The sequence below is a fragment of the Thalassophryne amazonica genome, chromosome 3 (assembly GCF_902500255.1).
Source record: "Thalassophryne amazonica chromosome 3, fThaAma1.1, whole genome shotgun sequence".
NCBI lineage: Eukaryota > Metazoa > Chordata > Actinopteri > Batrachoidiformes > Batrachoididae > Thalassophryne > Thalassophryne amazonica.
Window position 1 is genome coordinate 12972914 of NC_047105.1, and position 15771 is coordinate 12988684.

At 40.1% G+C, this 15771-nt stretch overlaps 1 protein-coding gene across 1 annotated transcript in view; it reads right to left on the bottom strand.

Moving 5' to 3' along the window:
• ece1 (endothelin converting enzyme 1) overlaps window positions 1-15771 on the bottom strand; it is a 49746-nt gene that overhangs the window by 2956 nt on the left and 31019 nt on the right. Inside the window, 9 exon segments of the mRNA XM_034165859.1 lie at window positions 896-963; window positions 5674-5784; window positions 6073-6176; window positions 6309-6386; window positions 9562-9660; window positions 9752-9862; window positions 13239-13353; window positions 13992-14134; window positions 15355-15543. Coding sequence (XP_034021750.1) covers window positions 896-963; window positions 5674-5784; window positions 6073-6176; window positions 6309-6386; window positions 9562-9660; window positions 9752-9862; window positions 13239-13353; window positions 13992-14134; window positions 15355-15543 — 1018 coding nt within the window.

Genomic DNA, 15771 nt, shown 5'->3' on the forward strand with positions numbered 1-15771 from the left:
GAATCGCTGATGAAGCGAGACAAAGGAACACCTCCGTTTCGGCGTGTTAGAGGACAAGTTTGGACATGTCCAGCTCTCCACAATTTCTCTTATACTCACTCGACTGGTAAGCACTGAAAGCTGAGATAGGCATGTCCAAACTTGTCCTCTAACACTCCGAAATGGAGGTGTTCCTTTGTCTCGCTTCCAAAGCGAATCGGTCATGACGCGCGAAGCCTCCGCGCGGCTTTCCATGACAAAATCTCTTGTTAAAAGTGAAATCTGCTGGAAAATGGCTGATGTCCAGCTCTTGTGATAACCAGAGAAAGAACACACGACGGTCTCGTATCCACAGAGCCATCTGTTTACAAATGATCCAGTGGTTTGTGCCTCGTCGTCGCAGCTCGGAGCGCGGCGCACCGACCGTCCTTAAAGGGGTCCTTAAAGCTGTAGTTAAAGACCTTATTCTCTGTGAAGCCCGTAAAATTTTCACCGAAAGCCAGATAAATTTTTCGAATGGTTTCCAGGTGCCAGTCTCTAACAGCTTCTGAAAAAATTCTGATGGGAAAAAAGTCCTTTTCATTCCGCCATTTCCAGACAATGAAAATCCGACGAGGGGGCGGGACCACTCCTTCCATAAGGCGTGCTCACAGGCGAATGACGTCACCAACAGGCGTGGAAAAACTCACGCATGCGCACGAGGGTTCAAGCATGTCTGACGTAAAAACATATGAATGAAATCCATATAGTTTTTGAAAAAAATAAAAAGGTACGTTACTTTATGGACAGACCTCGTAGAGATGGTGCCTTGGTCAGGGGCAGACAAAGGAGCAGACACTAAATAATTTTTTTTTTTTTTTTTTTACCTGTAATGTTGGGAAAAATAAGATAAAAATTTGAGTCACTATTAACTAACCTTGGTCATCAAAAGCATGAGTCAATTCGTGCCCTATGACGACTCCAATTCCACCAAAGTTAAGAGCTCTGGGAAAAAAATAATAAGAAAATAATGAATAAATAAACAATGCATTTTCACAATTAGATTTTTTATTTTTTGCAGATTTTTGTATTAATTTTCATTTTACAAAACTAAATAATTTAACAGCATAAGATAAACCACAGAACAAAACTCAGCTGAGCACAAGCAAAGAAAGAAAATCATCATTCTCTACAAGTACTCTGAAAAGAGAGAAAACCTAATTAAATTGCTTCAATGGATAGCATTCTAAAGAATAATTATATTTTCTGTGGTCTATTAGATGCTTTTTTGTTTTAACAAGTTTGGGAGGTCCCGCTACTTATATTCCAAAGCAACGTATATATGAAAAATAGAACATTATCATCTATGGCCTCAAGATATCACCATCTGTATGTGTGAAAAGCTGCTACTGTGTAATGAATGAAGTACTCTGATTTAGAATATGGAGGTGTAGTAGATGAAGAAGAAGAAGAAGAAAAAACAACAGCAGCTCTGAATGACAAACCCATTCTCTATGTTCGAGAATGTGTAAACTTAAGAAAGCATGATCTCAAACTGAAAGGCCACACTCTGGAATGAAGAGGGAATGCAACTTTTATTCTACTCAGAACAACACTTGTTTGGACTGTGTGAGACAACAAGAACAGCAACAGCATGTAAGCTAGGCAAAGCTAAAGTGAGCCTATTATTTTTATGAATCTTTGTTTTTTCTTTAGAAATAATGCACCAAGTTTTCAAATGTTCCACCCTTTAATGGCCTCATATTTTTCAATAGAATGTAGTCGGTATCAATATGTGCTACCAAGCCATTGAACTGAACATTAAAGGGTTAATGACATTGCATGTTTACATCAGCTATAATCATCTGTTCAGTGGCAACACACAGCATTTGCATTATTAATAAATAATGCATCAATTAAATTAATTTTGCTTCTTGTTGAATGAAGCATTAGTACCCCTTTTCAAAATTAACTTATAGACCACTGCAGCTTTTACATGTTTTGTCTCTTCATGATGCGTTTTTTGAAAGATGCAACTAATACACCAGTGGAAATTATAGTCCAGAAAATATGTTAAGTTTGACCAAATTAACATAACAAGTTGATGTAAATATTGCTTGTTAAGTTAATTTGGATCAAACTAATCCATTTGAATGTTACTAATTGAAGCGCTTTTATTAAAGCTGGTCCAATAATTTGCTCAAGTAACATCCTGAAGAATTCACACAAACACACATTTATGTAAAAATAATCCAGAAAGAGTTTCACATTCTCAGTCCTGGAATGTTTGAGGCTCATCCAAAGGTTATCTGTTCCATTATTCTGTAGCAACCAAATACTGTAGGACCCTTGCCAGAGATGCACTGAAGTCATACTTTTTTCATTGCACAATACGTCAAGACAAACAGTTTTCAATGGTGCACATGAATAATACTCATATTTGGAAAAAGGAGACAAACTGGATCCAAACCAATTTCAGTTCTCTACATATTCTGTATTTCATTCTCGACTGCTTCCTGTGATTTTAAAGGCAAACGTAACATTTTTCAACTTTGTTTACTTGTAATCACTCAGTGGACTGCAGCAGCCGACATCTAAGATGTGAAGGGACACACATGTAACAAATCTCCTTAAGTTAATTTTTCATTTTGTGAGGTAAACATATTACTTCCGCGGGGCTCCTGTCCCTGCTACTGGGCACTTCTAATGATGTTTTCACCTGTTCAGTGATGACAAGAAATATGTCACACCACAGTATTAGATGCATCTGTCAAAAAAATGTGTCATGGAGAGAAAAAAAACATATACAAATTACATCAGTCTATAAGTTGCATTTATTTTTGAAACATGGTGCGACTCCTTCATGCAACAAGAAGCAAAATTAATTTAAGGCTGTATGGTCTCTGGGTTTTTTACGATTTAAGTCCCAAAAATAAATTTCTTTGGCACCACTTTTATTTTATTCCTTACAATTTAAATAAGGGATTCATAATGTTATATTGCCAATATGATCTGCTGCCTGGTAATAAGTTAAATTAAATGTTCTCAAATAAACAATAAATGTTTGAAATATTATAAAAAATTAATTCCTAGTAAACAGCTTTTAACAAAACCATTCCACAAGTAAAGCACAGCACAATGGTTCCAGCATGAAGCCCTGTTCAATTTTATTCAACCTATTTTTTTGCCAGAAAAAATAACTTGTCCAAAACTGTCACACTCTATAAGGAATTTTTAAAGATAATTAATGTTAAAGAATCCCTTTAATTTTGTACAATTTATTTTATTTTCTATCTCTTTTTATTAACTGTTCATTTAATGTTTGTTAATATATCTTTTTAAATAAAGTTTTGAAAACAAAAACATTGTGGGAGAGGCAAAAACATAAGTAAAACCACCTTAAAAATATTTAGAACCACAAATAAACTTGATTCTTGGCTTGTTTATTTATTTTGCAATTAAAATTGGCCATTACTTAATAAAATAAAATAACTTCTCAAGGCCAGGGCTTCTCAAAGTCTGGGGACTATTTAATCACAGCACAGCAAACGAGGTCAGAAGGCTGAGCGAGTCCGAGTGAGGAGGATTGTAGATATCCTTCCGTTCAGTGCTTTACAGGCTGCTACAGCGGTCAGAGGAGGAGGAGAAACCCGCTGCCGCTCGATGACAACAGAGACTTTCACTTTCAGTCGCCAAACATCAGAAAAGTCTCCAGTAACGCCAGGAAGAGTAGCTAGATTTCTCGCTAGTCGCTTTTGAGAAAATAAGTCATCAAGAGGGTTTGGGAAGTTGCCAAATTTAGTGAGAAAGTTGCAAAGTTGGCAACACTGAATGTAAACACACGCAAACTCATCCATGCACACAGCACTGTACCGAACCGTACATCCCGTACCAAAATGGTTCAATATAAATACATGTACTGTTACACCCTTATTTGGTAGTGACATCAGATCACGTGGAGGCTTCCCCAGACTTGCATGAGGGACGCCGGGAAGCATACGGCGACAGCCAATCGGAGTAAAGAAAGGCAGCATGATGTCAGCTGGCTGCTCACTCAAACAAAATGAACTAAGATGGGAGAAAATGCTCTAAAGCAGCCATATGATAAACATCTAATATGTTTCTCATAAATTTGGGAAAAGTTAGTGAGAAATAAATACTTCTAAATCTAAAAAATACTGATTCTGATATCAGATAACCTCTCTGAACTGATTTAGAAGATATATTACAGATGTTAGTGTGCACGCCCCAGGCAATCAAGTGGGTCAGGCTACAACTAATCTCAAAACCTCATGCATGTGCACGAAGGTGAAGATCCAGGATTTTGTAAAAGGGTGGGGAGGGGGTAATTTTGCAAATGGTGGGGTGTTTGAATTTTTAGGTGCTATTTCCTGCATTTTGGTGCATATTTTACCACAAAATACACCACAGAGAAAATAAAATTTATAACCCTGTTTTTTATTCATTTGAAGTTGTATTGTACAATCTTAAATGTGATGCTATGACATTATGATGACAAGTAACAGAGAACCTTTGAAATAAATGTCTGTGGCCAAAAAATTGAACACCTTTGCTTCACTTTGCTGCATCATGGTCTGGTATAAATGTATCAACCTGTCACCTGTTGTTGAATAGAGGGTTCAGAAAGCATTTGGCAGTAATTTTTATTTTATTTATTTATATTTTTTTGGTGATGCAATATTCAGTATGGAATTCCCTTCAGGTAAATATGTTCTCTTCATTAAAATGAATTGGAATTTTGCAATGTGTTACAAAATAAACCTGTTATAATGCTTGGATTTTGGGAGAAACTGAATTTTGTTAGTTTTGTGAAATTTGAAACGATGTACTGCTTTAATCAGCGCATTACTAATTTATAACACAAAGACCATGTTAGTGAGTAGAGGATGATGAGTAAGTAAACCGCTTACTGTGGCCACTGAACAGTCATAGCTGAGGTAAATGGGCAATGTAATTAAAGTAGAAAAACTCAGCACATTATTTGATTGCAAGGCAAAAAAAAAAAAAAGTAAAAGATAAAAAGACTGTCGGAGCACGTCCCATCGGGAGCAGGCCCCGGGGAAGACCCAGGACACGCTGGAGGGACTACGTCTTGCAGCTGGCTTGGGAACACCTCGGGGTTCCCCCGGAGGAGCTGGGGGAGGTGTGTGTGGATCGGGAGCTCTGGGCGGCTTTGCTTGAACTTCTGCCCCCGCGACCCGACCTCGGATGAAGCGGAAGAAAATGGATGGATGGATGGATGGATAAAAAGACTTACCTTAGCTTAGCTGACATGCCGTTGTGGTTCTTGTTGTCTCACACAGTCCAAAGAAGTGTTATCCTGAGTACTATAAAAGTTATATTCCCTTTTTCCCTTGCAGAGTGTGGCCTTTCAGATTTGAGAGCATGATTTCTCAAATTTACGTGTTTTCTATTTCTCATTCAGAGCCTCTGCTTCATCTTATGCTTTAGAGTGTGAATCACAGTATCTCATTCAGGATACAGAAGCATTATTGGTTACTAATACTGCTGCTAATGTCATTTTTTTTATTTACCCCTTCCAATAACATTAACTATCTAGTTAGCCTGTGGTGGTGTTTGCTTTCTAAATCAATAATGTGCTAATGACCACAAAACATCTAGAATTAGAGCCTAAGATGAAAATTGATAGAGTTCTCCTTTAAGGACTGTAAAGTGGGACTAGGAGACACCTACTTAGGCCATAACTGGCTGTAGAATGGAGGATGAAGGATCCCTGCTGGCAAAACCATCTCATTCTTGGTTGGGCTGTAGTACGCATTCACTGTGGGAGGGGTCATGCTCCACCTGCAAAAACAGACAATACACAGCTGTCAAGGTCACTGCAATTCCACAACACTGAGTGTACCTCATATGATGTGCCAGGATGACTACAGATCAGTTTGGAAGAGAAGGGAACCTTAGTTTGTCCCTTCCTCGCAGCCTAATTAGAGACAAGAATCTGTCCAGTGGAGAACATTTGGCTGCCTGGGAAACATTGTAGCTGGCGGCACTATTCCACTGAGTTAATATGAAGAGAGTTTGTCATTATCAGACTGTTCAACCTCCTGTCTGGGTTGACATCGATCAACTCACTGATTTCTGTTTGGAGTTTTCCTCAGCTGGTCCGCAGTCACTCTAGCTGAGAAGTTGTAGTACTGCATAACATTTTGGAAGTAAAGTTCTGCTACCACCTCGAACTAAAGGAAATAGGAATCAAAAGTGTATAATCACAAGCTGTATAAGTGGTTCTGTAATTAGACTGGAGTTCAGTGCTTTAAAGAGGAAAAATGATACAGGTCACATGCAAATACAGTGATACATTTACCTACATCTTTGAACACTTTGTCCAACTGTGTGACGTTCATAATAAACTCTGGATAGCCGACCATGTTGTCTATCGCATCTGCCTGTGATGAGAGGTTATTAAAAAGTGGTGAATAGCCCATTATGACACCAGGTGGCAGTGCTGAGTTCCTCAGCTACAGTCTCACAGTAAATTAAAGGAGTTGTCATGAGGGGAAACGAAGTTGTACAAACAAATTAATAATTCATATTCTCAAATGAATACATACAACCCCTGGCAAAAGTTATGGAATCACCGGCCTCGGAGTATGTTCATTCAGTTGTTTAATTTTGTAGAAAAAAAGCAGATCACAGACATGACACAAAACTAAAGTAATTTCAAATGGCAACTTTCTGGCTTTAAGAAACACTATAAGAAATCAGGAAAAAAATTGTGGCAGTCAGTAACGGTTACTTTTTTAGACCAAACAGAGGGAAAAAAATATGGAATCACTCAATTCTGACGAAAAAATTATGGAATCATGAAAAACAAAAGAACGCTCCAACACATCACTAGTATTTTGTTGCACCATCTCTGGCTTTTATAACAGCTTGCAGTCTCTGAGGCATGGACTTAATGAGTGACAAACAGTACTCTTCATCAATCTGGCTCCAACTTTCTCTGAATGCTGTTGCCAGATCAACTTTGCAGGTTGGAGCCTTGTCATGGAGCATTTTCTTCAGCTTCCACCAAAGATTTTCAATTGGATTAAGATCTGGACTATTTGCAGGCCATGACATTGACCCTATGTGTCTTTTTGTAAGGAATGTTTTCATAGTTTTTGCTGTATGGCAAGATGCATTATCATCTTGAAAAATGATTTCATCATCCCCAAACATCCTTTCAATTGATGGGATAAGAAAAGTGTCCAAAATATCAATGTAAACTTGTGCATTTATTGATGATGTAATGACAGCCATCTCCCCAGTGCCTTTACCTGACATGCAGCCCCATATCATCAATGACTGTGGAAATTTACATGTTCTCTTTAGGCAGTCATCTTTATAAATCTCATTGGAACGGCACCAAACAAAAGTTCCAGCATCATCACCTTGCCCAATGCAGATTCGAGATTCATCACTGAATATGACTTTCATCCAGTCACCCACAGTTCACGATTGCTTTTCCTTAGCCCATTGTAACCTTGTTTTTTTTCTGTTTAGGTGTTAATGATGGCTTTCGTTTAGCTTTTCTGTATGTAAATCCCATTTCCTTTAGGCGGTTTCTTACAGTATGGTCACAGACGTTGACTCCAGTTTCCTCCCATTCGTTCCTCATTTGTTTTGTTGTGCATTTTCGATTTTTGAGACATATTGCTTTAAGTTTTCTGTCTTGATGCTTTGATGTCTTCCTTGGTCTACCAGTATGTTTGCCTTTAACAACCTTCCCATGTTGTTTGTATTTGGTCCAGAGTTTAGACACAGCTGACTGTGAACAACCAACATCTTTTGCAACATTGCGTGATGATTTACCCTCTTTTAAGAGTTTGATAATCCTCTCCTTTGTTTCAATAGACATCTCTCGTGTTGGAGCCATGATTCATGTCAGTCCACTTGGTGCAACAGCTCTCCAAGGTGTGATCACTCCTTTTTAGATGCAGACTAACGAGCAGATCTGATTTGATGCAGGTGTTAGTTTTGGGGATGAAAATTTACAGGGTGATTCCATAATTTTTTCCTCAGAATTGAGTGAGTCCATATTTTTTTCCCTCTGCTTGGTCTAAAAAGTAACCGTTACTGACTGCCACAATTATTTTTCCTGATTTCTTATAGTGTTTCTTAAAGCCAGAAAGTTGCCATTTGAAATGACTTTAGTTTTGTGTCATGTCTGTGACCTGCTTTTTTTCTACAAAATTAAACAACTGAATGAACATCCTCCGAGGCCGGTGATTCCATAATTATTGCCAGGGGTTGTATATTTTCTTGAAAGGCTAATCTGTGCTCTTGAAACAATTTGTACACACAAATTACTTAAATTGTCCTCTCTAAAGGCTCCTTCACACACATTGCGAAGTTTGGACGACGTTCAGACAAATACAGCGAAACAGCACGAAACACTTCAAATTTGCGCACCATGAAACATCGCACCGATGGGCAGGCATGTCTGTTGAGCAGGAACAGCAGCTCACGCTGCTGCAGCTGCTCGCATTGTGTTCCATGGGACGAGCTGCACCACATCACACTGCTGATTTGGAGGAAAATGAAATAAAAACCAGCTGTATAATTAGTGAATATCACTGGGTTGATATAAATAATACATATAAAGGGGGACGCAATACAGAACCCTGCGGTTAAATAACCCTAGTAAAAAACCACCACTCACAAGATTTAAACCCATGCCACCTGATTACCAGGCAGCAACTCTACCACTGCACCACAATCACTGTCTTGTAACAGGAACGTGAAATGTCTCTAATCAACAAGCAGACAAATGTATTTTCTAAAAAAAAAAGAAGAAAAGTGCTGTGATAACTGACCAAACAGCGTTTGCTACAGTGTATTTCTGCTGATATGTGACTGAAAGTGGCGTATTTGTCGTACTGTTGGCCTGTCATATGGTCCTGCGGCGCCCAGCTCACTGTCCTGTCAGACAGATGTGACGTTCAGATCGCCTGCTGCGTGTACACATAGACTGACAGTCCGGTCCAGCTGGACCTGTCAGTGTGCCGCTCTCCAGCCCATCGCAAGTGATGTATGTTTTTATCTTTTCGATGTGAGTACAGCAAGCGCACACACCCGCCTATCTGTCAAAACATGGTGCGTGTTCTGCAGCTCTGATCTCCAGGACCAACCATGTCAACAACTGCCACGCCCCCGTCCGTTCAGAGCGTCACTCTGATCAGATGAGACAACTGCATTATAGCAGCTGTGTGCAAAACTGTACATTACGCACAATAAGAGAGCCACAAATTACAAACTAGGACAGAAATGAACTACAACAAAAATTAACAATGTAGATCCATGCATTATTAACTCAAGAGCAAGAACACTGCTCACTAATTTGTACAAAATGTAAAATATTTGTGTACACATTTTAATAATTATAGACCACAAATTATTAACCAAAGTCACAAATTACTAATTTGAGTGTACAAGTTCATTTGGAAGCATGAATTATTATTCGTTGCCAATGGGTTTTGTTTTTGCCTATGATAACCACCAGCCTCTGTGGTAAACAGTTTAGCAAATCAGTTGGTGAAATGTTCTGGAAAGGAAATACAGTGCAACAATTTCACCCACCTTCTCTTTTGCTGCTCTTTTAGTTTCAGCATCCATCCAGGTCACATACTTTAGGCTGTCCTCAAATGCCCATTTAATTTCTCCAACCATATCTTCTACCTTATGCACAGAAGACAAAGAGGTCAATTAAATAAGGCGAACAAAAGCACATCAACTCAGCCTTTGTTTGTGAATTATTTTGAGAGCTTACAATGGCCTTGCTGTCCTCTGGAAAAGTGGCTTTGACAAACATGGCTCCAAGAGCAAATCCCAGGGCGCTGTCTGTGTCACTAACACACAGCTTCCAGCGTGGGGTGCAGCTCTGCAACATCAAATCAATACATCATCTTATTTTAGAGGGACAAATACATCTGCGGAAGACCTTCAGTTTTCACAGTGGGTTGCAGGGTCCCTAAAGTCGGGAAAGGTGGGTCAACAGGAATGAGCTCGTCACTGGCAATTGACTTGTAAAGATTTAGTGGACAGCAATGCCACAGAATAACAGCGCAGCTAAGGTAAGCAGCTAAATGTATCACTGGCCATTTTAAAAAGTTTTCTTGTATTTAGTGAGTTAATCATGCACAGGTTTACCCTCATATGGACTCTCCGTACTACCAGACACTTCTAATTTAACATTCAACGTTTTTCGCTGTTCAGTGATGACAAGAAGCGGGTTACTGTGGGTGTTTTTAGCTTGCCCAATGCTGTTACATTATGTAGCTGGTTAGCCTAGGACTATGTCTGCATTCTAAATCAGTACATTTGGTGCTGTTTTTGTACCAAATGAAAAGTTGAATTCCAACACCTCTAAAAACAGCATCCAGGTTGAAAAAATGTAAAACATATGAAATTCTAAGAATCCTAAATGTATGTATGGTGCAGTAATGTATCATTTATTTCCTCTCTGAGCTTTTCCTGTGAAATGTTTCAGATATTATGAATGCGGTACAACACCAAACTGCAGACAGACACACACCAAAAGAACCCCCCCCCCCCCCCCCCCCCCAAAAAAAAGATAATAGGAGACCGTAGTCTTGTTTGAACACTCCGTGATATTGTGGTAATTGACCACTTACGGGGACCTCCATTTAATATACACAACATAACTTCACATGGATAAATGGTGTTGGGTTTTGTTTTCAGCTGCAATCACCGAAGCAATCGTGAAAAGTATTTTTTGGGTTCCCAGTGGAGAAAAAAAGACAAAGCGAGTGGGAGACATTGTGTAAGTAAGTGTTACCCTACACAGCTAACCAGAGTAGCTCCGTTCTCTCGCCTGCAAAACCGCCTCGACACGTTTGTGCTCCAGATCATAACCAAACTGCAACACATGTCCACTTTCCCACCGCATTACCACTTTTTCTTTGCATTTTCACTTTGCTTGCACGTAATTTGCCCAAACCCCAATAAAAACGCAGTGGTTTGTACCCCGGAAGTAGAGAAATTACGTCATATGCATCATATTTTACCCCTTTAGCGCTGGCCCCCAAGTGAGACTGTGCTGCCCTATCATTTATTTTGCAGTGGGATAGTATCATTTAATTAAAGAACTCAACAATTAAATTAAATATTGTAACTGCTCAACCTGACAGGATTTGTGCAGGATGACGTGAGTCACCGCATGTTAAAATGACTGCGGGAAAAGTTAGTAACAGGTGAAAGGAAGGACAAGGACGCACGGAAAAGCAGAGTGGAAACGAGGATCATTCTGGGAAAACTACATTGTGTGTACTTAAGCCCACAGAGAGACGAGCAAGGAGAGAAGACACAGACACATGCATGGGAAAGTCTGTTTTGTTATTTCAGCTTCGCCCAATGGGAAACAAGGTTAGGGGAAACAGGATTTTGCTCAGATAAGGAGCCTGAAACAGCTAATCACAAAGAAACAAATTCAATTTAAAGGGCGGTTAAAGATGACTCAAATTACCATTTGCACATCCTCAAGCGGTTCTGTAATTAGTCACTATGTCTCCAATAAACTATTAAACCAGCATTAATCTGTCAAGCAGAGTGTCAGGAACCAGGCATCACACAGCATCTGAAGTGAGAACACAGTCACAGCGACAACGTTTTTCTCATTGTGCAAATGTGATTTTTGCAAAAGGCTGACTTTGGAAACAGTGAGTACTGCACTTCTGAACTGTCCACGTGTGCAGGCTTTGTCATGTACACGCAGGAAACTGCAGCAAAGAGAGCGGACTAAATCAGGTTTGTTCAACAGACATGCTGTAGCTGCACTAAATTAGATTGTTTTAATCCCACATCCAGATGAAGTAAACCAGGCTTTTGTTCTTCATGCCATTTAGGAAATGATGTTAGGACAGAAACGCATCAATAAATGGCTTACATAAGAGCTTGGGAACACAGGGCCAATTTACTGTAGGTTGCTGTCTCAGAGTTGGTCACTGTTCAGTCCTGGCCAACTAACTTACTGTTTAAAAAAAATATTTTTAATAAAAAGGAATCCTCTGCTGAGTGCTGGTTACAGTAACAAAATGTCAAAAGATAAAACCTCCAAATTCCCTGGTCTGTCTTTGGTCAACCTGGTCTCACAGCAAGTCGTGCTTCAGCAGCACAAAATATACATTAATCTCTTGGTTCGTGATATTGTGACGAAAAGCGCCTCATTTTCTTCACGGCAGCACAAATTCATTCTCATTCATTCCGTGATGGCTGCACGAAATTAAAAGTGAAGTGGGGGGTTGGGGGTGGTTATGGTTAGGGTAGGGGGAAGGAGTAAGTTATGGTTAAGGTTAGGGTTGGGGGTGGGAGTAGGGTTAGGAATAGTGAGTTAAAAAAGCTCCGTTACGAAAATTTGACTCATTTCGTCACGGGAGCACGAAAAAAAAAAAAAACATGAGACAGGGCTGCTTTGGTACAGCGACACTTTGAAAAGCCCAAATATGTTCCGTCCAGTCGGGACAAGTTCTGAACACAGTAAAACACACTGAGCCTTGTTTTTCTATGTACAAAGCTGAGCAAAAATGTTTTATCAGGTATTTGCAATGCATTCTTTGATTGATTTTTTTTTTTTTTAGTTTATCTCCTGTGAAAGAAAAGAAAGAGATCTGGGCTGCTGCAGTTCAAACCTCCATTCAGATTTTAGTGCAATTGTTTCCCAGCTGATTCCCAGATAAGTATTTCAACACTGTCAAAATTTTGTAATATCACCTCTGTAGGCCTTCACAATGGAGTTGAAAAGAAACAACATCAGGATGTGGTTGTAGCGGATGAATTCCAGCCACTTTTATTTCAGCCCATAAGTAATTTTGCAAACAGCAGGTATTACTGTTTATACAAATCATCATTTTTACAGACAGCTTTCTTTAGACAAGTCAGTGGTTGGTTACATGAACATTTCCAAGTCATTAATTATGTCTTGGATTTCCCTGACCTCATTCAGGCGGGACGTGATCCCAGAACCTTTTGGCTGTGAGGCAAAACACTAAGAATAAATCACTTGCTTCAAGTAAACGCCATTGTGGTGGTGTACGGAAGCGAATTTACAAAAACCATGCCACTGTCCAAAGAAAACAAGTCCAGAAATACCAGCTACACACCTTTTTTTTTTCTTTTTTTTTTTTAGTTTTTCCATCAGGAAATTAACAAAAATTACAAACTAAACGTCTGCCAACATGATGCACATGCGCTGTTCTCTCAAACAGTCACTATAAATTGTATGAACCTCCATCACTCACCTTTTTGGTTCCATACATGATCTCAAAGAAGCGCTGCTCAGCATCCTGGAACCTCTGGTCCAAAATTGACACCATCGTCCTCACCACCTTCATTATCATGTAGTTGTTGAGGAGGCTGCAAAGGAAAAAAGGTTACCATCAGAAACGGCAGGTAAAGTACTGCACATCTTCACTGTTACTGCATATCAAACTGGAATATACAGTAGTGTTCAGAATAATAGTAGTGCTATGTGACTAAAAAGATTAATCCAGGTTTTGAGTATATTTCTTATTGTTACATGGGAAACAAGGTACCAGTAGATTCAGTAGATTCTCACAAATCCAACAAGACCAAGCATTCATGATATGCACACTCTTAAGGCTATGAAATTGGGCTATTAGTAAAAAAAAAGTAGAAAAGGGGATGTTCACAGTAATAGCAGTGTGGCTTCATGCTTAAATAGGGGACACCTGATTCACACCTGTTTGTTCCACAAAATTGACAAACTCACTGACTGAATGCCACACTACTATTACTGTGAACATCCCCTTTTCTACTTTTTTTTTTACTAATAGCCCAATTTCATAGCCTTAAGAGTGTGCATATCATGAATGCTTGCGCTTGTTGGATTTGTGAGAATCTACTGAATCTACTGGTACGTTGTTTCCCATGTAACAATAAGAAATATACTCAAAACCTGGATTAATCTTTTTAGTCACATAGCACTACTATTATTCTGAACACTACTGTAAGAATAACTAAAAATTTCTCACCTTTTGTTGGTGCTGACAATGAGGTCTGAAACCTGCTGGAGATATTCTTTGGCGTAAACAACCACAGGCTCTGAATCATTGAGTGGCACAGGAGCAAACACAGCTGTGAGGTAAGACATCCACTCTACTGCAGGGGCCAGAGTCTGCCAAAAAGAAAAAAATACACACAACTCAAACACAAACCCACACCGTGAAACACAACATTTATATTTTCACATAATATGAAAGTAATAGGCTCAGTGTCAATGTTCTGAAGAGCTGAACACTTCTATAAAATTTGACAGAAACAGTGTCTGACTCCTGACTGAGGTGAGGACACGTTATTCATGACTGCTGATGACTGTGTTTTATTTAAACCAAGGGTGGCCAAGTTCGGTCCTCGAGAGCCACCTTCCTGACACTCTTAGTTGTCTCCCTGCTCCAACACACCTGAATCCAATGAAAGACTCGTTAGCAGGCTTTTAATGAGCCTTTCATTGGATTCAGGTGTGTTGGAGCAGGGAGACAACTAAGAGTGTCAGGAAGGTGTTGTGTGGGCCGCTGAAGAGGAGGTACTGCTGGCCCACTACCACCAGAGGGCGCCCTGCTTGGAGTGCGGGCTCCAAGCACGAGAGGGCGCCAGACCCAGAGGAGGTGACAGCTGTCACTCATCACTCCAGCTGTCACTCATCTACACCACTATATAAGCCGGACTGCAACTCCACCTCCCCGCCGAGAAATCGACTACCAGTACCAAGGTAATTTCTCTGCTGACTAACACTTTGTGTGTATAACCTGAACGTCTGTTGCAGCCGTTTTCCTGAAGTGTTGCCTTGTCTGGAGGATTGGCGTTTGGTGTGACAGTGACGGCTTCACCTCACACCCCATCCCAGATAAGTGGTTGACCAGGAGCTGCACGAGCGTGTGTGATTTGGAGGTGGAGGTGCTCCCTCCTAACGGTGTCTGGACTGTGAATTACTGAGTGTGCGGACTCACACTCACACATCATATTTCTGCTTTCTGCCAGCAGTACCAGGGTCGACAGCCGAAGACAGAGGCCACCTGGGGACTCGGGACTTGGCGGCTCCGGTGTTCTTCAGACCGTTGGTGGTGGAAGCCGTGTGGGACGCGGCTTCTCTCTCGTCGGGCGTCTTCTATCTTCGAGCCTGCCCACACGTCACCTGGTGTTTATTGACTGTGAAAATTACGACACATTTCGTTGTGTATTATCACAACATTAAATTGTTACCTTTTGGCTTACTCATTGTCCGTTCATTTGCGCCCCCTGTTGTGGGTCCGTGCTACGACACCTTCCCAACAGAAGGTGGCTCTCGAGGACTGAACTTGGCCACCCCTGATTTAAACGGTAAAAGGAGAGACTCACTGCTAGCTCCTTGACCTCCATCTTGTTGTAGATGATCTCCTCGTCCCTTCTCTCCTCTTGAGGGACTGTAATGTTGGCCAGAGTGGCTTCAAAGTCCACAATCTCTTCCATGATTCTCTGAGATGTCTCCTTTGAGCCACCCAGAAGAACTCCTAACTCCACCAGGAAGTTGAGGTATGCTGTCAGATACTGAAAATCCAACACAGAGAGGTTGACTGAAGAGGGTCTGTGCAAGGAATTTAATTAGGAAACTAATCCTAAACTATGCAAATTCATCCCAATACAGACATTTTTATTATTATTTATAACCTGGAGCTGAAATATTTATTTTATTCTCATTACAGTTAAGCCTTGGTGGCCAACAGATGTAGCATTTGGAAATGACAGTATCTGACAAACTCGTTCTAAGCTGCATAT